The sequence below is a fragment of the Panthera tigris genome, chromosome C2, assembly GCF_018350195.1.
Source record: "Panthera tigris isolate Pti1 chromosome C2, P.tigris_Pti1_mat1.1, whole genome shotgun sequence".
In the NCBI taxonomy this organism is placed as follows: domain Eukaryota; kingdom Metazoa; phylum Chordata; class Mammalia; order Carnivora; family Felidae; genus Panthera; species Panthera tigris.
In genome coordinates this window covers 77,291,105-77,317,081 of record NC_056668.1, presented here as the reverse complement: position 1 = coordinate 77,317,081, position 25,977 = coordinate 77,291,105, and the positions used below count along the sequence as shown (strand labels likewise).

Here is a 25,977-nt window from a genome sequence, read left to right as displayed (position 1 = left end):
TTTATATTTGTGAGAGAGAGAGACAGAGTGTGAGCGGTGGCGGGCAGAGAGAGAGGGAGACACAGAATCTGAAGCAGGCTCCAGGCTCCAAGCTGTCAGCACAGAGCCTGACACAGGGCTCGAGCTCACGAACAGCGAGATCGCGACCTGAGCCGAAGTAGGACACTTGCCCGACTGAGCCACCCAGGCGCCCCTCTCCCCTCCGGTTCAAAAGGCTGTGCTTCTACCTCAGACACAGACATTCCAAGCTAAGTGATCACAGCCTCCAGTTTCCCTCCACTGCCGTCCATTTCCTCATCTGGGAAGTGGCATAATGATCTGTACCCACAACACGTCCTGGGGTGCTAGTGTGTGAGCAAGCTCTGCTTAGAAGCATCCAATGCAATAATACGGTGAAAATAAAAGCTTTGCGAAACTGCAGGCTTTTCACCCAAAGGAGGGATGGTCATCAGACCAGTGGTAGTTCCCCAAGAGGTATAGCCGCAGAGGCCCGGACATGAGGTCATAATAAGTGGGCGGGCCTTCCAGCCGGGGCTGTCTCCAGCACTTACAGCATTTCTGCGTGAATCAGAAAAAGGCACAGCCTTTTTGGATCGCTTCTGGATCGACACAGCCGTCCAGGTCCATAGACTGGGGAGTAAGTACCATCTCGGGCTAAATTGAAAAAGGCACCCCTCCCTGTAGTGGACGCCCTGGCCGGGCATCCTCACATCACTCGACTCAGCAGCCCCGGCTCAGGTTTGTCTCAAGTCATCTGATGACACTCCCTAGCTATCTGAAGAAAATCGTGTATGGTGTGATTCGGAGCAGATTAAACAGTAAACGCTTTAGTGGATACATGATGTCCCAGGTGTAAAACGACATGGGCAACCTGAAAAACAGGAATCACTCCTCTGTGCAGTCAGCACATGGCTCACGACGCGGATCCACACGACATCTATGGAGGCCATCACCCACTTTCTGCGGGGCGGCGTCTCAGCATCAGTGCCCAAGTCCCTGCCCCTCCTGGGGCTCCCCCAGCACCCAGGAAGTGGGAGCTACGAGGAGCCAAAGACTGTTTTCTTCGTTGATGCCTTGTTGCCAGAAAACAGAAATTAGATCTTGCCCAGATTCTCCTATCAGCAAATCAGAGTGCCAGCACACGCTTCTCAGCGAGACAGCAAGCAAACAGAAATCTACCTTTTCAAAGCTCAGGACGTTTTAGCCCTAAAGTTGGGTTTAAAGTTTTTGAAATCACATGTGTACATAACAAACCCATTCCCGATTCTCCGAGTGTTTGTCAAAGTGAATCTGATTGTATTTGCACACATTTCTAAGATCATCTTGTTTTTGTCTTTTATCTGCTTTGTAGTTTGAGTGAGAGGGTGGAGGGCATTTGGAAATGATTATAACCAATTATGTGGCTTTCAGAAAAGGAAACTGAGGCCCAGAAAGGGAAAGACGATAGCTCTAGGTCACACAGGCATACTTGATACAGCTGGGATTATAATCTAATGCTCCTTGGGCTCTCCCAACTGGAGCTTGGGTGGGAAACAGACGGCACATAACTCACTATGACTCAGTTTTTCAGTCTCAAAGGATGAATATGCTTATTGTCAACCACGATCATAAACAGCAAAAGAGTAAATGTGATTTTCAGAAAACGTTTTGATCTGCTGGCTCACTTAAGAACTACTCCTCTACCAGTGCCCATCAGAAGAGGCAGAGAATCTCCCACTGGTTAGCGGCACAGGCTCCCCCAGGCCAGAACCACCCAGGGCTCCACCCCAAACAATGTCTCTGAAGAGCTTCCTGAGAATTCTGGCCGCAGACCAGTGGTTCTCCGGACTAACACCGCTGCTAACCATTTCTGTTCCTTCAAAAATAGTGCTTCCATTTTCCTTGTGGCCCCAAAGCACCTGCCAGCAGAACTAGTCATGGCCCAATGGTGTCCCTGGGCTGTCCACAAAGCCACAAAGCCATTCCGTGAAGACAAACCAAACATTTGGGAGAAGACAAATAAATGCCAGATGTTAGAATAAGGCTCCCTGTATTAAACAATCAGACACAAGCACAAATCTGTGAACTGGATAGCAGCAAAGATGAGGGGACACCGAAATACATGCAGGTGAATATTGGAATCAGTCAGAAATCCATCTTTCTTACGAAATGCCCCTTCTGGCCAAAGGACCCCACACTCAGGCAATGTGTGGGCGGTGCCCTGATTCAGGCAGGATTGAAGATTTTCTTCCTAAGTCACCGGGGTGAAGAGTCCTTCTACTTCAACCCACTGAACCACCTTTTAAAAGACGCAAGTCTGAGGGCAGTCCTTTCTGGAGCACTGTGGAGGATGAATAGAAGCTTCCAGTGTCACTTTGTTCTCAGGTGAAAATACCAGAGCCAATTAACTCCACCAAGGCCCTGCGAAGGCTGGGGCCCTCCGTCTTTTGCCATGCTTTTCAGAGCCAATCAGTGACGCATGAGGCAGTGCAGACCCCATTGGGGGCTCCTCAGACTCCAGCTCATGGCTGCCAGGACTGGGAGAGGGTGTTGCTCAAGGGCACAGGGCCAGAAAGGCTTCGCGTCCAAATCACACGCTAACTTTAGAACTGGAGCACGCATGAGAGGTGTAGTTTCACCAAGAATGCGCTTATTCTTTCTGCTTCAGCTTTCGCATGTGCAACAAACGAGGTGTGTGTGTGTATGCACATGTGTGGGGGTTGGGGTGGGGGAGGGTTGATGACCCGATGAAAAACCAAGATAGACAGGCTGAGTGAGGCAAAGCAAGCATCCTCGAGAACAAAAGGGGGCTCTGGTGACTCGGATTAACCTGTTAATTTATACCATGGCTCTGTACAAAAATAAAAAGGTTCTCATAAGATTAACAATTTAAATAAATATCTGATAGAACTTTTTCTTTCCTCATTTTTATAGCTCATCTTTGGGGTTGATATTCAGTTCATGCTTCCTTTGTTGTTCTTGATCCAGAATTGCGATCACTTCATCGGCCTGTATTCGCTCCTACAAAAAAAGATAATTTACACATTTCTCTTACAAGAATCAGAATCAGCCCCAGTGGCAGGTGCTTCCCAAACACTTCCAGGCATCCATCTGTGCATAGATTGGTGCTAGATCCAGTTAAAGACTAAACCTCATCTCTGTCCCTCGACTGGTGCCTTCTGCTTACTGCCTCATGCCCTAAGCAATTACTTTCCAAGATTTCTCTTTGGCCAAGAAGTCTTGTGTATTCAACTGATCCATACCCTTTCTACTTTGTGGTTCCATAGATGTCTCCCACTCAGTTCTCAATCCGGTGTTCAGGTTGGAGTCAGCGTTTTCTGCCCCGCACACCTATGCTGGTCCTCCACATAAGTTCTCTCTGTCAGTGAAGACTGCCCCTGCTCACCATTTGCCCTAATAGCCCAGCCATGGTTCCTTGGGTCTGATAAATCACCTACTCCCCTCTGTTCTACCTCCTGTTTCCACTCCTTTTCAGTGCACATTACTGCTGCCTTAGTTTAGAACAGGATTTCTCAACTGTGGCACTGCTGACATTTTGGAACAGATGATTCTTTGGTGGTGGTGGTAGGCTTGTGCCCTGTAGAATGTTTAGCAGCATCCCTGGCCTCTGCCCACTCCAGGCACCCAGCAGCACCTCCCTTCTGTCTCTAGACATTGCTGAATGTGCCCTGGGAGGCAAAATTGCTCCCACCTCAGAACCACAGGTTTAGGCTCTCTTCATCGAACTCAGCTTCCAAATCATATTCCCATTTCACACCCACTCACACATGCTTCTAATGGGCCTTCTGCACTTTAATTCGGACCCTGTCACTATCTGGTTCACAGCTCACAACCTTTACTTGGGTTCTTTTTACTTGAATTTTCAGGCCCTATCTTCTTGATGTGCTTATAAGGAGTTGCCCGAGTCAGAACTTTCTCTCTTCATTGGTTCTCCTTGCCTTCTCTTTTCACCTCACCTTGTTCTGTAACTTCCTGAGTTACCTCAAATTCCCCGAATGCAGCACTTTCCAAGAAATCCCTTGCCCTAGTCTAGGTTAAAGGTATTTCTGGATGCTTCCATCATATCCTAGGCATTCCCTTCTCCATCCATCAAACCATCAGCAGGCCCAGTTGGTATACTTCCAAATGGCACCTGCAGCCTTCCATGTTCATTCACCTTCTCTATCACTATTCTAGCCCACAACATGTAGGCCAGATGCTTCCTTTCCTGTACGTACTAGAGTATGACAATGTCTTTCCTATTCTGTAACTTCCTAGGTTGGGGGGTAAGTGGGGAGCAGAGGAGGGCACATGGCTTCCCCACCCCAGTTAGAATAGAATTCATGATTCTTAACTAGTTTGTCATGTCTGACTCCTCCTCCTCTGTGTCCCCTTTTCAGACCACTGTCCATCTTGCATTTGCCTACCATGTTCTGGCCACTCTGGATTTCTTGGTGTGTTAACCACTCCAAGCCACCTCTGATCTCTGGGCCTTTGCAACCTGGTCTCTACCTGGAATACTCTTCCCAGGACCTTTATCACAGTTGGCTTCTTCTTGTCACTCAGATGCCAACTCACATGTCACTTGTCTGGAGCACCCTCACGATTTGTCACCTCCCCTTTACTCTCAAACCAGTTACCTTGCTCCCTCTTCCACACATCATTTCTCACCACCTGGACATCTCTCAATTATTTCCTCTTTTCCTTATTTTCTTTTTCGACTAAAAGTTAAGTGCCATGAAAGCAGGAGAGCTCATCTTTTTGGTCATTCTTGTATTTCAGGTGCCCAGAAAACCCACTGACATTTGGCAAGGGCTCCATTATATTTGATGAGTAAACACATGAGTGGATGAAGGGTCCCTTCTCTGCTTCAAGTATGTCTCTCTCAGCTGCATGCTAAATGCCATCTTTTCAATGAAGCTTTTCTCGTTTCCTCTTTATGTCCCCTAACATGTGCAACTGCCCCTAATAATTCTTACTGAATTTTACCTGGTGTTTTAATTACTTTAGCTCTTGCACTCAATCTTCATTCTGACCTCCAGCTCCTTGAAAACAGGAGTATGTCTTATGTAGTCCATGTTGCCTATTGCTGGCCCCTAGCACAACGCCTTGCGCAGCAAGTTACGGGAAAACTATTTGGTGGCTTGAAAACAAAGCCCTTTTTCCATTCAAGACCTCCGAATTGAAAATGACGCTTACATGAAGTCAACCCAAAGGACCCAATGTACGAAATAACAGAAACTAAACTGCTGTGATGCTAAGATGCCTGAGCGCTACTTCATGAACGTGGAAACAATAACTTGCTGCTTAACAAACTGATGTACAAAAATGGCACAGACTCTCAAATCTGACTGCCACGAGAGACATCCCAAATCGTATCTCTCCTGAACGGAAAGAAGTTCGTGAGCTGGAACTGCGTGTACAGGGAACTGAAGCTTCTGATATTGTACATCCTTAAGAATTTATGATGCTATCCACTCCTTGGGAATTGATACTTTCAAAACAATCTAGAGCACGTGCAGAAATCGGCAAGCTCTGACGACTCCTCCATAGGCTCTCCCTGCTCGGGGATTTAGTCTGAGAAGACGCACCGAACTCAGGACTCTCAAACTTTGTTGCATGTTAGAATTGCCTGGGGAGTTTTAAAGCTCCCCACACTCAGATCACATTCTGTATCAGTAAATGATCCCCAGATCCCCAGAATGTCTGAGGATGGAAGACAGATGCCAGTAGTTTGTAAAGCTCTCCGGGTGGTTCCAGTGCGGAGCAGAGCCTGAGAATCCCCTAGGCTAAATTTTCTAGTAGTTGCTCAAGAGGTTCTGGTCATTCCCTCCTGTGACCACTAGATGCCGCTACTGCCCGGGTTCTGGAGAAGTTTCCCAAAGCTCTCTGGATTAGGAAGGAGCCACAAGAATTTTCTTTGTATTAGTTTATTTTGATAGAAAATATCTTGGAAGAGAGGGCTGGGATACTCAGGAATGAAACAGACTGAATGTCTGTTCAATTGAACACTAAAGAAAGGAAGGAGTGTGATGATGTTCCAATAACATATGACCCTCCCTGTCTATTCATCTGTCTAGATTCCCTAATGCAGGAGTCTAGTGTGGTGGAGTGAGGGGGGGGGGGCGGTGTTGGCATTTCGGAGTGGAGAAGCACAAGCAAAGAATCACACCTGAGGGAGACTGTTCGGTGCCCCCTTGTAGTCTTCAGAACTATGTGCTCTGCCCCCCAACCCTGTCAGGACCACTCTTTTTCCTTTCAGTGCCTGACTGATGGCTATCATCTCGGTCAGGAGTAAGCGTCTTGATGCCCCCTACAAAACCCACACTGCTGTCTTCGATCTACTTCCTTGTTGACTTCTCCAAGCTCCTCACGGTCACAGACTATGTTCTGTCACCCTTGCACTCCCAGGGCCCCTAACAGAGTTTCCCGGGCACGAAGTAGATCTTCTGTAAATGAAGTATGTGAAAGAATGCTTACAGAACGTGGCCTAAAAGCCGTGTGAGTCAGACTTGATGGCAAAAAAGTATGAGGCAGAGGAATTAATTTTAAACAGTTTCTGACTAAAGTGAATCCAAGCAAGGTCTCTAAAGAGAAAGTTGGACAGAATGCCATTTTAAAGACTAGAATTTCAGAGCTTGTCAGTACTCGGGGCTGGAGGGGATGGAAGACTACGAAGTTTCTGTTTCCATTTCAGCATCCCATGGCAAGCTATTGCCGAGGCTTGGGCTGGAGCCAGTTAGTGACAAGGAGCTTGGTGCTTCCGAAGCATGCGACTCCACCAAAAGGTCGTGACAATTTGAAAGTCATTCCTATGTTGAGCCAACATTTTCCTCTCATGGGCTTTTACCCATTGGTCTCATTCCTCTGAAGCCTCACAGATAGAGACTATTACCTCTGGTCAGGGCATCCAGAAGGACGGGATCACGGTCCCTTATTCAGATTGTCTCCTTCCAATGTAATAATAATATTTTAATAGCTAATGTTTAAGTTAATAATAAATAATAATAAACTTCCAGGTTCACTCATCATCTTCCACACGTGTCTCATAAGTTATTCAGTGCTCTTTTTAACGATTTGTTGAGAAAACAAATCAGTTTTCTGGTGCCCAGCAGAAAGCAGTTACTTTCTCCTGAAGCCACAGTTTGTAACTAAGCTCAAGACTAACTAGAGACTGCCAGCTATCACTCTGATGTCTATTTCCACAAACATTCACTTATTAGAACCCATCTGATCAAGAAATGCCTTCCGAGCCCCTCATCTTTCTCTCAACCTCACACTACAGGCATCAGAGGTATAATTGCTTCATCATGGATCTGAACAAGAAAATTTGAGCTTGCTTGGAAAACAGAGGCAGTGTTGGAAACCAGAAATAAAGGACTCTGTAATAACCTGGTTGGTTGATTGATTGATTTTTATGATCTCTAAGATCCCTGATGGGTATGGAACAATGAAAGGACTTTCCGGAGAAATCAATCAAGGAAGCAGGTCTTCGGGCATCTAATTGGCCTTCTGAGTGGATCACATACTCACCAATTCTCTATAAAGTGGATCCAAGGTAAACCACAGAGCCACAGCGCACCTCTGGCCCTTGGTGACTGCCTTCACTCCATGCGGATTCTCTCCCCCGGAAGAGAAACTGATCATGCGCCCACACTTTGGTTTGATAGAGGCCTGAGTAGGAAAGTGAAAATTAGACTCTCAATTTCGTATCATGGGAATTCTATGACCCCTTTCTCTACCCTTCTATGTGATTATTTAGGTCAAGTTTTGCATCAAAGTAATGGAATCTTGGGGTTGAAATAGACATGGATTGGTTCAATTTCCTCATCTGTAAAGCAAAGATGAGTTCAAAATAATATCTAATTGAGTCACAAAATTATTCAGGGAGAATGGCGGGCACAGTCCATGGCACAGAACAAGTGTTCAATACATGCTATCCTATGGCCGGCAAACTCCACGAAAACAAAGTCTCTTTTATTCCTCCCCACCCCTACCCCCACCCCCCACCCCCGCCTTGAGTGTTAGCACAGTATCTGGCATAACGTAGATGTCTATTTCATATTTGTGGAATTGTGGGATGACAAAAACAAATCAAGGGGACATCTAGAGTGTGGTAGATTTTTATTATTGATCTAGGTAGGCTTTCCATGGGTGCACTCCTCCTCTGTCCTTAATTGTACATTTATGGTTTGTGAACTTTTCACAATAAAAGGGAAGTCTAGTTTCATATGATGCTTCAATTGCCATTACAATATGCCTGTCCAATGGTCCTCAGCACGTGCTTTAATCCTTCCAGTGATGAGAACACTCTACCCCTTGAGGAGACCTAGTCCATGGCGTCCAGGGCTCTGAAATGATCGACATAGTCCTTCCAAGCTTGTGCGTCACTCAGGTGAAACTGTTCACTAATGTTTAAGTAGAAGAGGGTAGAGAGAAAAGGGACACTGCTAGGGGAGCCTAAATGTTAGATCAAATGAGCAGGTTCTCCAAATCGAGTGAACTTAACCAACAGAATATAAGGGGCCTTGCTTCTGTATTTTAAGAAATGCTTGATGTCAGTAGAATTAATTTTTCTTTTTTGAGAAACACAGAAACATTACTCATTCCATACTACAGCTTAGAAAAGTAAAGTAGAGGTGCCTGGGTGGCTCAGCAGTCAGTTAAGCGTCTGACATTGGCTCAGGTCATGATCTCATGATTCACAAGTTCGAGCCCCGCATCGGCCTCTGTGCTGACAGCTCAGAGCCTGGAGCCTGCTTCAGATTGTCTGTCTGTCTGTCTCTCTCTCTCTCTGCCCCTCCTCCACTCTCTCTCTCTCTCAAAAATAAATTTAAAAAAACATTAAAAACATTAAAGTAAAAGAAAAAAAATGTTACCATTCTACTATTGGATAAGAGGGGCTCATTTTAACTAGTTATTTTCTGAATACATGCCCATTAGAAGAACTTTTGGTTTCCTTCACCTTAAAATGGGAGGTTATATTTTTTCACTGCCAGCTTCAGGAGGAATATTTGCAAAATTTCCTGAATCCCTTGGATACTACCTAACACAGGTACCCCTAGACTATAACCTACATATGAAAAGGTGGAGGGAGGTGTATTAAGGAGTCAGAAAGTCTGAGATATGTGTGTGTGTGTGTGTGTGTGTGTGTGTGTGTGTGTTAAAGGGGAGAGCAGAGAAAAGCAGTTGCTGGTTACTCTTCTATTCACAGTAATTGAGGAGTGATTTGTTTTTCCTGGAGAGAGTTGATTTCTTAAAATGCATTAAAAATTTTTTTTAATATTTATTTTGAGAGAGGAGAGAGAGAGAGAGGGAGAGGGAGAAGGCAAGCAGAGGAGGGGCAGAGAGAGAGAGAGAGAGAGAGAGAGAGAGAGAGAGAGATACAGAATCCGAAGCAGGCTCCAGGCTCCAAGCTGTCAGCACAGAGCCCAGCCCAACATCAGGCTCAAACAAACTGTGAGATCATGACCTGAGCCGAAGTTGGACACTCAACTCACTGAGCCACTCGGTCGCCCCGAGAGAGTTGATTCCTTATGCAGCTTCATCAAGGTGACTTTTCTAAGGTAAATCTAGAGAGTTTGCTAGGTATTGGTGCCCTTGGCATCAACCTGATTTCATTTTTCTGGAGAAAGAATGTGTTTTACATTTCCACATAGAAACAGCAACATAAATGATACTTGGGACATATGAAGTCCAGTGAAAAGCCTTTTTAGACACACCGCTTTGAGATCTAGTTTCCAGTTTTCTGAGTGGCTTATGCCCTGGCGCTGGTAAGGATTCACTCAACCACACGTGGTTGCCAATGCTTCTGTGTGATTATCAAATGTCAGCAGTAACATTTTACAATATTGAAGAAAGTGTGTGGGGACAATTTAATGCTTTCTCCCTGATGGAATTGGGTGAATCGAAAGTACTTTTATACATGAAGAACTTGGGAAAGTGTAGGAAAAGAAGCTATCAGCTGTTTGAAGCATTTGGAATTGATTATAGGTGTGTCGGCTCACAGAAGTCTCTACAACTAATTTTATCAAATGGAGTGCGTCACCTGTTATATATCAGCCACATAAAGGAATAAACAATTTTCACTTATAACATTACTTCTACAGGAAAATATGTTCAGAAATTTAGATGACTGTAAACATAATTTTGGCACACAGTTTCATATTGAATTTAACTTTTCACGAAGCAAATAGAACTTATTAAATTTCATCTCTTTCAAACTTGCAGAGAAACCCAAATCCCAAAATACTCATGTTTTACAAACATGCTGCTGTTGAAAATAATCCATGTATCTTCCAAGTATGATAAAAGAAAATTCCTTTTGCTTTCCATCTAACTGATGATTAAAAGTCAGAGAAGCCTTTGTGTTGTGCTTGTAGATGTAAATCTTTAGCCACCATTTAGTTATTCATGCACTTCCCAGACTTTTCCAAAGTAAAAACCTTAGAAGACTTTTCTTCCTTATAAAGCCCTAAGTCGGGCCATTTCTCTGCTTCATTTTTCCCTTCAGAGTCAAAGAAACGAAAAGTAACACTATCCATTTCTCTTTATTTGGGCTGATTACCTAAGAATTTTAATTACTCACAAAATGCCTTAAAAACTCCACCATATGTGTTCATCTGAAGTAGAGTTAATCTGTGAAAATGAATCTGTCAACCTGGAGTTTTTGAATCAAAACATTGTTTAAATCGATTTCTCTTCTTTTTTTGGGGGGTAGTGGTGGTTAGATTCAGTACTTTTTAAAATAGTTACAACTTTCTGTTAAAAGTATAGCTACATTAAACAGCAGTATTATCTGCTTTTATATCTTTAAAAGGCAGAATTACAGGGGCGCCTGGGTGGCTCAGTCAGTTGAGTGTCCAACTTCGGCTCAGGTCATGATCTTGCGGTCTGTGAGCTCGAGCCCCACGTCGGGCTCTGTGCTGACAGCTCAGAGCCTGGAGCCTGCTTCGGATTCTGTGTCTCCCTCTCTCTCTGCCCCTCCCCTGCTCATGCTCTGTCTCTCTCTCTGTACAAAGTAAATAAACATTAATTTAAAAAAAAAGGGGCAGAATTACAGTTAACCTTGCATTCGATAATTAATGAATGATTGATTCTCACATTGTAGTCCAGGCATCGCTTACTTTCAAACATTGAGCATTTCCAAATATGGCCACTAGATGGAGGAGAAGTAAAGAAATCTTTTCAACCACCTGTCTGATGTTCTTTCCAACTGTGTGAGATGCAAGCATTTAAAAATTTGTTTTAGTGTTAGCAGAGCTCAGAAAACAAATGCTTTCTGCACAGAAGCTTTTCAAAAAAAAAAAAAAGATAATTTTGTGTCAGGATTATAAACGACCCGGATCATCAATTTTGATTTAATTTCCCAGATCATGAAGCACTAAAATACTCTGTTGATACTTAAGCTGTTACAAAAAAGTGTGAGTCATGATAGCCTTTTAGATATACATCATTGCATGAAACTGTATGAAATAATTTTTCTTAATTATTCCAATGTTTCTGGACAACCTTAACCACAATTTCCATAGGCTTCCCCCTCATCTGCTTATACCCCAGTAGGTATGCCATGAATGATATATGGATGTTTCACTATGAGTAAAGGGTACAAAATAGGAAATTAAAAACATAAAATTCAGAAAAAGTTGTGGAAATAGCTTGGATAATGCAAAATCCTTGAAGTTTGTCAGATACATGCCTCAACTATTTAGATTTTGTATGGAAGAAAGATACCATTTACATAATCCATTTACAATTCAATTATCTCTTCCCTTGGAAAACATGTTTCCCTACCATGGTGTATGTGCTCTGGCTTAAAGTCCAAAGGATGCTGGCTATATGGCCTATTAACTCAGTAGACTGGTTTTCCAGAGGCATTGATTTGCTTAGGAAGAGAGTGATGGAAATTAACTGTTGATTTTTACCTATGAAGGCGTATTTAGAATCTCATCCAAAGTGTGTGTGTATGAATGTATATATATATCAATTTTCAGGTATAGGTTTACTTACAGTCAATCATATATATACATATGTGTGTGTGTACACACACACATTTTGATAACTAAAGGTCTAGAGCCCAATGCTCAATCCAAGCATATAGAACACCACGTTGCTTGAAAGCTATTCTGTAGAATCATTTGTCTAGCCCTAGGCATGGATGACTTAGAATTGGTGTTTTTTGGGGAGCCTGGGTGGCTCAGTTGGTTAAGCGTCCGACTTTGGCTCAGGTCATGATCCCACCACTTGTGAGTTCAAGCCCCATGTCAGGCTTTGTGCTGACAGGTCAGCCTGGAGCCTGCTTCAGATTCTGTGTCTCCCTCTCTCTTGGCCACTCCCTCACTCATGCTCTCTCTCTCTCTCAAGAATAAATAAAACATTAAAAAATTTTAAAAAAGAAATCGGTGTTTTTATCCTTCCATCAGACTAATATATATAATATATGTACTATCTATAATATATACATATATGTATATATAATATATATAGTATATATATGTGTATATATAATATATATGATATATATATGTGTGTATATATATCTTCTAGTCCATTTTACAGATGGGCAATTTAAAGAATATTAAATATTAAATATGATTGGTGATTCCATTTCTTTTTTTTTATTAAATTTTTTTTAAATGTTTTTATTTATTTTTGAGACAGATGGAGACAGAGCATGAGCATGGGAGGGGTAGAGAGAGAGGGAGACAAAGAATCTGAAGCAGGCTCCAGGCTCTGAGCTGTCAGCATGGAGCCTGACACGAGGCTCGAACTCATGAACTGTGAGATCATGACCTGAGCTGAAGTCAGATGCCCAACTGACTGAGCCACCCAGGCACCCCAGATGGTGATTCCATTTCTAACATTTTATGATGTATACATTTATTGGGCCCCTTTATACCTCTTGAATTCTCAAGCTCAGATATTTGAAATCCAATAGTCTGTGAGTCCTCGGAAAATGGCAAGATTGAGATAAATGCTACATAAATTTGCCTGCATAGGTTTACTTACAGTCACAGTCTTGGCATCCATCTCAGTGAATATGAATTCTCCTCCTTCAAAGTCATCATTCATATATAGGAGAGCGCTATAAGAAAATAAAAGAAAAAATGTATACTATTATATGTTTACAAAAACATCATCACAGAATACTGACAAATGGTTGTAAACTGACAAGCCTGATTGGTAAGTGTCTTTTGAACTAGACATTGAAATAACCAACTTTCCTAACCCTAAAGAGTAAGTAAGGACAGATATAGTTTGGGCCCTACCCCCGAAGTATTTATTTGTTTCACTTATGCTAAAATTTTAATTCTATTTTAAACTTCAACTCACATTTCACTTTTTCCCAAGAACACCTAACTAGATTTAATCTACCCCTTTGCACCTGCCCACACTACTTACAACTCTCTTCTTCCCTTTTATGCTTGTAACTCTAAAGGATGCATTTTTCCCCTAAGTAGCTACAGAACTCCAGGAGGTGTGGTCTTGCCTTGAAGATAGGGGGTGCTCAAGAAATGTTTTTGTCTGGAGCACGCTGCGGTAATAATTAACACACTACTATATACATGAGGGCTATACCTCCTGACAATTCTCTTTACACACTTACATAACATCCCATTTCTTCCTCTGACTTTCCAGTTTCTTATGTATAAAAGGCTGACCTAGGTAAGTGGCATTGTAAGATCCCTTTGTGCATTGAGACAGCATATCCTGGTCTTCTCAGACTAAACTATACATACGACAAGGGATATGTTTCGGTGAAAGCCAAACGATCAAATAAACAGAACAAAACAAAAGAAAAACCCTTTAGTTTTTACATTAAAACAAAATGGGCACGTTGTGGATTAAGATGCAACAAAACGTTCTTGGAATTTTATGGCAAAAATATGAGATGATCACGTCGCTTCCTGGTTGTGGCAGCTGCTTCGGGAGCTTATTTGAGAATCTCTGCCTCACAGAGATGGATATAATGACAAGCAAAACAGATCAGTTTTCTAGTTTCCATGGGTTTTTGATAACTGTTGTGCAGAAGCTTGCTTTAGAAGCTTGTGCTGGTTGTACCTGTAGTCCCGGAATGTGTAGGCAGGAGGCTCCTTCCAGCATTCATTGGCCTCAGGATCCAACAGGCAATTGTCAGCATGGATGGGATGACTGAGGTCAGTTCTTCTCTCCTGCTGACCTGCCAGAAAATGGAAGGAGAGAATGGCAGGAGAGCAGTAACCTCTAACAGCAGAGCTGATAACCGGACTGTCTTCTCCTATCGCTGGTGCCTTTTGGAAATTTTTGGAGACATAAGTAGACCCAGATAGATTTAAGAACCAGATAGGCAGTCAAGAGACTGGTCTTGGTTTGGTGCAAACTTGATGTAAAACCTTGGGCAAGTCACATCTGCCTGTTCTGCTATAAAAGTTTCCTGACATAAACATACATAATTGAATTGCCCTGCATTCCATGGGTTGTACTTCATGTAGGGCAGAAAAAGGGGAGGGGTGAAATGAAAATGTAAAAAAAACAAAAAAAAGATTCAGCTGAAAGTTCACATGTTAAAGTCTTAAAGTCTTCTCCCATGACACTGTCCCTTCCCTCCTACTCAGGAGGGTGTGGAAGAGAAGATCTAGGGACGAAATAATGACAGCAGGGAGTGAGGCAGTCTCTGCCTTTTTAAGAACATATCTTTCAACAATCCCTTCATCTTCCATGCTTCTACTTAATGCTTTTGGATGCGAAGGGGGACCGTGATTTCCAGGTTCCTGATTCCCTGGAAGGTAAAGCCTAAAGCAGAAAAGTATTTCTCTGTGTGACTTTAAGCTACTTGCTTAAATGGACTTGAAAGGAAAGATAGGCAGAACAATGGTCGTTTGGAACTTTAGGTGACCAAAAAGGAGTAAAAGAAGGAAGGGAAAAATAAGGATTAGCAAGCTTCTTCTGTTTTAGGAATTTGGAACTTTGCTAAACCATTAGTCTAAAATGTAATAGAGCTTTGTGTTACATTGTTTTCTTTCTCATGTCACTGTGGGTGGAAGAGAACAAGTTCACACTCTGGAATCTTACCAGACAGGGCTGTTCGGCAGACCATGTGTGTATAGGAAAAATACAGGGTTGAGTTCAGCATGAAATAGGATTCTACAATCTTTCGAGCCTTCTCGCTGATGTCATAAAACAGACGGGCACTCTTCAGTGGGACTCGGCCTTCATAACCAAACTGAAGAAAAATAAGAACACTAAATAGCACTGGGTTGATTGGAAGACTTGAGAAAAACAGACACTAGGTTTCAGTAAGGCAACAGAGGGATGGCATGTCTGCATTGACTAGTGGGAATACGATTACATGCTTGTGGATTTGGGTTAGTAAAATGAGCCATTGAAAGTCACCCTTCCTAATCACAGAGGGAACACTGAAAGCTAATCTCTTCATCCTCTCTCCTTTAGAGAACTATCCTCTTTCTCCCCAATGATGCCTCTTGAGGTACAGGATAATCACGTGGTTCAGTATGATTTCACCAATGGACCAGGAGCTCCCTGAAGACAGGGGTGTTGTATATTATCTGTCAGTTGCAAGTTGATGAGATATAAAGTTTGATAAATTGGTGACTACATGAAAGGATCTAAAACAGAAGGTCCTGGGTTGACACTTAGGAACCCAAACCCAAAAGAAGCTATGACTGTACCTTGAGTGCTTTCAGGACAGTGGCACCTTCAAACTTTTCATTGGGTGTATGGGGTGAAGTTTTCCCTCTGTATCCATCACCAACGAGCATGATTCCCTGGAAGCAATACACAAGAAGATGCTTTATTAATAACAACTATGAATTAATAAGGTCTCCATTTTTTTCCTTGACTGCCAGGAAGCTAAGGAACAAAGTCAATACTCAGAACCATCCCTATTTTGTACCACGATGCTGGTATCATTAATTCTTCCAATCAAAAGAGATATCTTTATTTAAACTTTACAATTTCCTTACAAAATATCACTTTTTGTAGAAATGGGTAGAATATAAATGATTAATATATTTGTTTATTATCGATTAAAATAAAGAGATTCTCCCAGTGACTTTATATGGTAGCCAGGGCATGGGCTGAATGGCTCTTGTTCTAGGTATGAAGCCACTAACTACCCCAGATCCATTCTGTGTCCAGATCTAGACAAAAGTAAGATAATTCCAAACAAGGCTATGAAAATGCTCCCACAGTCAATGTCCCTGTCCTAAAGAAAGTAATATTTTAGATCTGGTTCCTGACTCCAAGTGAGCCCAGGACCAGACAACTCCAGGGCTCATGCCAGGCCAGCCCAATATCAGGCTCCCCTCCCTCTCTGGTCCTCACACTGGCCACGCTGTGGAGCTCCCGGCACTGTTCTTCCGACAGGACGTTATCCAGGAGAACCCTCTGGGTCCCGTTCAGCTGCTCTGAGTTATAGACAAACGTGATGTTCTCGTAGAGCAGAGGACCACCTGAAGGGACAGAACACATTGTCTTCTCTGTTACCTCTGTTCCCAAGGGTGTGAGCACACAGCACCCAACAGTTTTCAATGTGAAATTCATGAGACTACATTTGCCCATGAATGCTTAAGAAGGCAAAGACAAATTGGAAGCCTGATAAATTCAATATGGATTCAGGAAAAAAGACAGATGTCTGACTGTCAGGCTTCTCCATGGCATCACAATAATATCAACACATTTGTTAGTATTTGGGGTTTGATAAACCATCTTTTCACCTGATTCCAGTGATGAGCCTATAAAGTAGACTCTGAATCTCACAGGATTCTCTGTGATGACTCTGATAAGACCTTCCAGAATTCTCTGGGCAACAGCACCCACCCTTCTCCACAACCCCTGGTCCATAATTCTGTTACAACATCACATGCAATTACTTGATTACATGTTTGTGCACCCACACATGAGATACACACCTCAGTCTCACTTGTTTGTAGAGAAATGTCTTCACTCCACAACTCAGCTGGTAAATCCATCACCAGAACAGTCACACCCAAGCCAGCCAACTCCTTCCCCGTCTTCTTCCACCACTTAACTGACTCTAGATGGTCTTATTTTTGGAATGTTTGCTTTTCTCTGTTCTCTGGGAAAATCTTTATATCATTTTCTTTGCACAGGAAGGTTTCCTATAGCCACCTGCTCTCTCCATGAGTAGAGCCCACATCTTTATGAAATTAGCCCATATAGGCTTTTCAGAAGGTGATGCTCTGGGGTCATGTTTTAGGTGGTAGCTTACAAAATCTAGACCTGACAAAGCCCTTTCCTCACAGACATTATGACTGAAGGACAAAGCCTCTGCTGGTGAGGAAATCTTCAGATGTAACAGAGTACAACCCTCTTGACCAGAAAACCGAACAGAAAAGAAAAACAGGTTTTTTGCTCTTTATAGTACTCCAAAGGGACCTGACGCAGGTGCTGTCAGTAACAACAGTTTGGCCTGGATGGAGGCACTGGGGGGTGGGGGAGAAGGGGCACAGCTTCTCCCTTCTTCCCCTAGTCAAGCAATGGTCACCAACCCACTGGCCTAAAACACATCAGTTAAAGAAGGAAGAAACCAGTCGAAGTTTCTGTCTATTCTATTTCTTGAAAACAAAACCAGTCAAAGTTGGGAAAACAACAAATTCATTAGTCTAGTTAGGATGAAAGAGTCCCCACAGCCCACAATTAGTGAAGAGACAGTGTTTCTCAATCTTTGGTAATACACAGTTATCTGTTAAGGAAACGTCCCCCAAGGAGGGGCAGGGCTGACACATTAGTTTGCCACAATTTTGCTTCCATGCTTACAATATGATAGAACTATGAATGGTATATTTATCCTCAGAGTTTCCAATAACTATCATTCCAAAACTGATGCACAACATTAAATAAAAGCAAGACCATAAAACCAACTACATTCAAGTTAATGATCTTAATGAAATGGTTAATGTTATTTTGCAGAAACAAGAAAGCTACCTTCCATGTGAATATTCTAACTGATCTGGCCCAGGTTCTTTTCAGCCAGCATGCTTCATAGTATTTTTGGTGTGTAATGACTCATTCCACTGCAACTTTTCTCTGTTGAAATTACTATGAAATTGTAGTGTTCCATGATGAATTTGGGCCTTTATCTGGTCCTAATACATTACTTACCAGTTTGTTCTACTTCATTTCTTGTCAGCCTTCAACCACTGAAGTATTACTAACTGGTGTTGATGTGACAGTAACTGCACCCAATGCGGTATGAAATCTCATGGTAGTACTTGGCTATAAGGTCGTTATTTACATGACCCACTAGGGGCCACATCAAACCTTATAAATACAGAATTTCTTGGATTCCAGGAATATAACCACAAGTTATAATTTCAATACCAATCTTTTGGATGAGTTAAAAAAAATACACATACATACACAATTCAGTGCCTTTGTTTCGCAGAAAATTTTTGATGAAAAAAGAGTTTCTTAATCAAATGTGTTTGGGAGCACTAGGTTACGTAAGATTTAAGAGAATTTCTTAGAACTTTTAGTATCTACACAGGCATTATGAATATCCTGAGTATCAAAACAATATGAAGCAGTTCTCACCATTAATCTTACCCTGCCTTCCTTCCCTCCCTCCCTCCCTCCCTCCTTTTCTTTCTCCCTTCCTCCTTCCTTCCTTCCTTCCTTCCTTCCTTCCTTCCTTCCTTCCTTCAGGCAGAAAGACTCTAAGATGGCCCCCTAATGATGACTGCCTCCTGGAATTCATGGGTTTGCATAATTTGCTTTCCTCAAGTGTGGGTGGGGCCTTGAACTTGCCTCTAAGCAACAGAATATAGAAAAAGTGATGGGATGTCACTTTTGTGATTGCATTGCATGAGAATGCAACTTCTATCCTGCTAGCAGACTCAGTTTATTGCCTTCTCCACTTGCAGTTTGATGAGGCATGTGGCTGCATTAGACAGACTCATGTGGCAAGGAATGAGGCAACCCCCAGTCAACAATCAACTAGGAAATGCACACCTCCATCCACTAAGACTTTCAGAACCAAATTCTATCATCTGAGCTTGGAAGATCATTCCCTAGTCAAGCCTTAAAGAGACCCCAGCCCTGATCAACTACTTGACAGACCCTATGACAGACCCTGAAGCAAGGGACCCAACTAGGCTATCCCCATATTCCTGACCTCAGAAACTGTGGGAACTATGGCATAGTTAATGCATGTTATTGTAAGCTGCTACATTTGTGTTATTTTTTGGTAGCAATAAAAAAACAGTAGACCCCCCACACTCCCCGGCAGAACCTCTTAACATAAAACACAGGTTGTTTGAGAAAGGCTGCTCCAATCTCTACAGCTGATTAACATTTGTTGCCAAATTGAGGCAGTTTCTCAAATATCTGGGAAAGTAAACTGGATATTCCACTCCCATTTAGAAATGTAAAAGAGATGGTCTGTCAACAAGCAAGACAAGATACTTGTAGGTTTGCTGAAAAGCATTTTCTGATATAAAACCCAAATAAAAATGGATGACTGAATAAGGGTTTAGTGAGCTCAGTTGCTTTGTACTTTGTCCTATTTTTTTTTCCTTTTCTATGCTGAGAGTGTATTACTTTAAATATAATTACCTTATTTTCAAATATGGCTTTAACAGTTACTAAAACTAAAACATTTAGAAAAATGTCCACCATTATCAAGTGCTCTATAAGTATTTGGTATTATTATGTTGATTATTATAGTATTATCATCAAATATGCCTGGTATATTGTGTTATGTTGTGACTGAGGCATCTTAATAAGCATAAAAGAGTATATTTTAAAAAGTGCTACTGGGATATCGACAATTCCCCCAGGCATGCCACATGGAACACACAAAAATCAGGTGAAGAGACAAAATGCAGCATGGAGTCTTAACTCCCTACACACCAATAGGTTCAGGCAGAATCTGTTCTAGATATCTGCTTTTCACGTAGTTAACAGAATCACCACTAAGCAGAGAGTTTTATACAGAGCTTTCCTACGCATGCATGTAACAGAAAAACAACCAACTACCCAACTATTAACCAAAAGGAAAAAAAAAATAGGCAAAACAAACCCTGCTATCCAAAAATGCACATCTAGCAGCCTACAAATGACTAGTAGCACACCAGACAGAGGAAAACATTGAAATAAAAATAAAAATGTGGTCCAATAAGTTGTGGTTCCTGGGGCCTGATTTGATGGCTTCAGCCAACTCTTAACCACAGCTCAAGGAGATTTAGTTAAACAACTTAATTCTTCTCTCATTCATAAAGTATGTGCCTGGCTCTGACTCTCCGGTTGCAATAAAGAGGGATCGTCTAGGAAAATATTCCTTTGTGCTCACTGCCTGTGGCTCACATGGCAGGAAGAAGCATTTGACCGTAAATATTACAACATCATACAAGTCACAACAGGGATGTGCTGAGTAACAAGCCCTTATGTGAGCATAGCCCTTTACGGTTTACAAAAGACTTTTCACACTGGTCTTCTGCAAAAAGTTGCAAGGCTTCTTTCACAGCCAAGGGTCATACAGCCCAGAGACACCAAGTCTTTAGTCATCCATCACAGCACAGCACATCAGACTAGTTGATCCTGGAAAGTGGGACTCCTGATTCCAAGTTCAGTGTTATTTCTACTATACTGACTGGGATTATTATGGAGCAAGACCTTTGGAGACTGGTATTGAAAGGAGAATGGGTAAGTGACAGATGGTTTTAGTGAGAGGAGAGGCACGTTCCATGGAGTGGTGTCACTCTGCGATGCTGTCCTGGGTCACTCCTGCAGTGTTTAAGAGCCATCCAGTTGGAATACTACTAAAAACTGTTAGGTAACCAGAATAGATGATGATGGCTTTGTGGACGATGAGAAAAGCTGAAACGTATTCTACACAGTGAAGCATGCATCCTTTCTTGCCTCCCTGACATCTTTCAGCCAGACTAAGATATGTAAGTGTTTTCTGGTTGGGAACTTTGCCTCTGTCTACCACTACCACTGATTTAGAAACTATTTAGATCTCCAGTGATTACCCAGAAGGCTTTCCAGTGGTTTCCCAGAGAACATCGTAAGAAGCGGTAGCCCGTTCAACTAAGCAAATTCTAGAGAAAGGACAGAATTTGGTAGCCCAGCCAATCACGGTCTCTCTCCATCCTGTACAGTCTCCCACTCTACTCTTTATACCAGCCTTCCTAGTCAGGTTCTGGACATCAGAGTGCCTGGTAGCCAGAAAAAAAAAAAATGCTTTGAAGTTTGGCAACTATCCTGGAGGTTCCCAAACATCCACAGAAAAGTGCTGGCTTATTGGCATGTACTTCCTGGGTGATTTCTCAGCTTAAAAAGCAGTGTGAACTCTGGCTGACCATGAAATTCTCTGGCATTTGTAAAACAGCTCGGGCTTTGTGGCTGCAGACTGAGGTCCAGGTCAGATTAGATGAGCATATTATCCTGTTTACTGCCTCGAACTGACTTGGAAGCTAAGGAAGGAAAGGGCTGGGAAATGTGAGAGCTAGAGAGAGCCAGAAATTTTCAAATCAGCTAGAGGAATGTGCTGACATACTCTCTGGTTGGGGAAAGGAGAACTGTACTTCTCAATGCAGGTTTTTAAAGCCTTCTTATCGTGCACGTATTTAATCAATAAAGGATACACTTTGGATATCTAGACACTTCTATGTTCCATCTCCAGGTAAGGAAGAGAAAATGGGCTTTGGATTCAAATGCCTGGGTTCAAATGGCTCCTCAACCTGTTAAGAGCTGTTGAGACACCAGGCGAGTCACTGTACCTCTGTGAGCCTCACTTTTCTTGCCTGTGAAGTGAGGACACTTGTCTCACATGAGATGCTTTCAGTATTCAAACAAACGGTGGGTAACTTTGCTTGAAAAATTCTAAAATAGATAGCTATCATAATAATTGTTAAGGGTCACAACTGAGTACCATCACTGGGGCCAATAACTTATTATTATAACAGTGTTTAGCTCCATTTATAAACTACTTTTGACAACACTCTATATATGTTTGCACTAATTTTGAACTGATGTAAATAGGCATATGATGTTCTGCTCTATCTCTGTGCCTTTGTTCCACTTGTTTTATCCAGCAGAACGGCCCCCTCCACACCTCTGTCAATTCACTAGAATCTACTTATCACTCAGAGCCCTGCTCAAGCATATGTGCCTCAGGCATCTTAGGTTAACTCTTGTATATCCATATGACCTGCCTCTTCAAGTTCCCCTGATGCAGTCTATTCTGCACTATCTAGCACTCACTCACTGCACAACAGAAGGAAGCCCTGGGAACAGTCCAAGCCTCAGGTACTTAACCGAGGGTCCCAATGATCATTCAATCCCTGCCCAGCTCACGGGATTCCTGTGGGAAACAGATGAGGGAGTGACCTTGGAAGCATTTATATTGAAAACCAAAGGCAATGATACACAAATCTGAGACAGTCTTGTTTTTAAGGCTTGCTTTCAGAATTTTATAAATGTCCTAGCTTAGTCCTAACTCGTTACTTTCCAGAGAAAATGGTCTCTTCCTTAATTTTAGTAAGAACTAGCCAAGTCTCATCTCCTTTCCCTCCTGCTGTGAGTAAAAGTGCACAGATACTTACCCTCTCTTAAGTCTCGATCTATCTTGGGTGATGATTTTTTCCCCATTGACAATCCATGAACTTCTGCCCCCTCCACGTTCACTCCTGAAGGGACCCTGCCGTTAAAAACAGGTGGAATTGAATTTCTCACTGCATAAAGATGCTCAAAGACAAAAGCCACCTTACTCAGGTAGTCTGTGACTCCATATTGTGTATTTTTGTTTTGCACAAGTCCACCTGTTTTTCAGGATCAAATTAACTGCCACTGCCTCCATGAAGACCTCTATTTCCTCAAAGACTGTGCTCTATTTCACTTCTCTAAATCTCCTTAGCACCTTTTTTTTTTTTTTTTTTTTTACAGTTAATTGTATCCATAACTTTATCTCCTTGGGATTAGACATTAAGTCTCAACAGAGAGAAAAGAATTATCGTGTGAATCTTTGTAATGTTCAGAGTGTTTTATTTTTGTCTGGAGCAGAGTGCATCACTGAACAATGACTGAATAGAAATAAACCGAGACCTAGTGTAGTGATTCTCGACTATTCCAAGAAAGAAGACACAAGTTTTAAACTTGGCAAACATCCAGATCATAGCAATGATGTCCTTTCAATATCCATGGATTGAATAAGCCCAAATATGCAGGTGCACTCTTGGGTATCTTCTGATAATTTTAGGCCACCCAGAGGTTGAGGCCTTGAAGCCTAGTGAAAGACCACAGAGTTTTGAATAGGAAGATCTCAATCTGCCAGTCCCTTGCAGTGACACTCTGAGAGAGTCCTTTGCCTTGTTTCTGAATTTGAAAATGAATAGGATTTTCAGAACCTCAGTTTCTGAATTTGAAAATGAATAGGATAGACCATGTCATCTCAAACACGTAACTCCAACGTTCTAGGATTCCTTGAACTGTTCATAACATATACATTGACTTTTCACTTCTATCATTTAGAAAAACAAGGTCCCTTCACTTCTGGTTAGATTAGCTCCACCTAATATTTTAGCTTGCAGTGAAACTTTTTGAGCTTCTTGCTTTCAAATGCAGTAAGACAATTCAGCATTAACAAGAAAAAAATTAAGCTCAATTCTGTTAATAAATCACAAATAGCATCGAATTTTCTCTGATTTAGAATCACAGAATATTTCGCCTTCAGGGATCACCTGCTCCAACCCTTAAACTGGAGGAAAAACACAAGACTGGGAAGGAAGATAAATCACTCAAGGTCACACAGAAGTACAGGAAGAGCTGGGACCAGAAGGCTGAGGAACTAATTCCCAGTGTGGAATCTTTTAATTATGTATTTTTGCCTATTTCATAGAGACAAGGTCCTTATAATGAGTATGAATCTAAGTATTTCTCCTCATTAAAAATAAACAGATTGTGTTCTGAATGAAGAACTCACCGATTCTCATCCTGTCGTCCTCCATATCGGATCCAATAATTCTGTTTTAAGTTAAAAACAAAGAAACAAACATAAAAACCACTTCAGTAGCTTTATCACTAAAACATAACTCACAAAAATAAAATATACGCTTAAAACACTCAAAAGACCTAAATCATTGGGAAACTTGCACACTGTATAAAGATCCAGTAAATAACTTAAACAGATTAATAAAAAAAAAAAAACAGCTAAAGTTGATGCTATTTTGGCAAAGACAATATGCTGCACAAATGGATTTTTTAAAGTAGCATGGAATTAGCCTAAGCATTTATATTTTTTGTCCAAGAAATTATTTGGAATTTGGTGTCAGGAAGACAATTACATGATCATTTAGTCCAACTCCCTTATGTTTTTTGAACAAAACAAACACACAGAAATGTACAGCTTGATTAATCATCTGTGTAGGACCATAAAAGGACTTTTTCTGACGTCTCTTCGGAGAATGAAATTTTAGGAAAATAGTAAGTAGGGCTGGTTATAAGTATGTTAAAGATGTTTATTAGAGGGGTGCCTGAGTGGCTCAGTCGGTTAAGTGCTGGGCTCTTGAAGTCGGCTCAGGTCATGATCTCACGGCTCCTGAGATCGAGTCCCATGTCGGGCTCTGCACTGACAGCATGCAGAACCTGCTTGAGATTGTCTCTTCCTCTCTCTCCCTCTCGCTCTGCCCTTCTCTGACTTGTTCTTACTCTCTTACTCTCTCAAAATAAGAAAAAAAGAGAAATGTTTATTATATACTTTAAATTATCCTAATTTTTTTTAATGTGCCAGTAAAAACTGACATAACAAAGACAAAAATGAAAAAAAAAATATGTTACAAATAGAATATATTACTAATAGTGCTTTAAAAAATTTTTTTAAATGTTTATTTATTTTTGAGACAATGCAAGAGACAGAGTGTGAGTGGGGGAGGGGCAGACAGAGGGGCACACAGAATCTGAAGTGGGCTCCAGGCTCTAAGCTGTCAGCACAGAGCCCATAATAGTGCTTTTTATAAACATATGATAATGTACATTATATAAGGAACTTATACGTAGTTAACCAACAGGTAAGCAAATAAAAAACAGGTATGCCCAGATAATTCAAATCAGAGGAAAAGTAATTAATAATAATATGTGAAAAATTTATTTTTGCCGGTCATCAAAGGAATACAAGTTAAAACAACAATGATATACCATTTTGTACCTAAGAAATATGAATGATTTTAAAATGTTATTTCCCATTGCTGAGACGTTTGTAGTAAACTAGTACTTAAAAAAAAATTGAAAGAGAGAGATAGAACACGAGAGGGAGAGAGAGGCAGAGGGAGAGAAAGAGAGAGAATGAGGGAGAGAGAGAGAAAGAGAGAGACGGAGAATCTTAAGCAGGCTACATGTTCAGTGTGGAGACCAACAAGGGGATTGATCCCACACCCCTGGGATCATGACCTGAGCCAAAATCAAGAGTTGATGCTCAACTGACTGAGCCACCTACGCACCACAGTAAACTGGTACTTTTATGAATTGCTAGGACCAATGAAGGTATGAGAAAACTCTCTTAGAAAAGCAATTTCAACAACTTTAAAACTTCTCATATCCTTTGATGGCAGAATAATCCCACTCCTGGGAATTTATTCATAGTTCAATACAGAGAAAAATGCTTCCTGCGTTAAATATGGTAGAAAAAAAGTCAGAAACAAAACAAACGCTCAGTCTCAAGAAAATCGTCATTCATTGCATGTCAATTCCACATATGCAGCTAAAAATGATTTAAAAAGGTATAAACATGTAGAAATTGCTTATGAAACCTTAAATAGAAATCAGAACAGAGATCTCTCTGTACCACAGTGCCGGTTCTGCAAAAAGCGTGTCTTCACATGCAGAATGACCGGAAGCGAACACGGACAAGTGGAGGAAAGTCAGCACAATGAATAGTAAAATGGAGATCGATTTTGTTCTTCAGCAGGGATTGAAGTCTTTTAATGGTTAAAATGTATAAGAGAAATACAAAATGTTGCATCCAGAGTTCAATAAATAAAA

At 41.6% G+C, this 25,977-nt stretch overlaps 1 protein-coding gene across 1 annotated transcript in view; it reads right to left on the bottom strand.

Moving 5' to 3' along the window:
• Positions 1 to 2,012: 2,012 nt before the first annotated feature.
• P3H2 (prolyl 3-hydroxylase 2) overlaps positions 2,013 to 25,977 on the bottom strand; it is a 148,823-nt gene continuing 124,858 nt past the window's right edge. Inside the window, exons 7-15 of the mRNA XM_007083551.2 lie at positions 23,924 to 23,964; positions 22,548 to 22,642; positions 16,303 to 16,430; positions 15,648 to 15,743; positions 15,031 to 15,181; positions 14,041 to 14,158; positions 12,988 to 13,063; positions 7,513 to 7,653; positions 2,013 to 3,000 (exon numbers count right to left, since the gene is read on the bottom strand). Of these exons, the coding sequence (XP_007083613.2) occupies positions 2,908 to 3,000; positions 7,513 to 7,653; positions 12,988 to 13,063; positions 14,041 to 14,158; positions 15,031 to 15,181; positions 15,648 to 15,743; positions 16,303 to 16,430; positions 22,548 to 22,642; positions 23,924 to 23,964 (939 nt within the window). The 3' untranslated portion in view covers positions 2,013 to 2,907. The remainder of the gene's footprint in view (positions 3,001 to 7,512; positions 7,654 to 12,987; positions 13,064 to 14,040; positions 14,159 to 15,030; positions 15,182 to 15,647; positions 15,744 to 16,302; positions 16,431 to 22,547; positions 22,643 to 23,923; positions 23,965 to 25,977) is intronic.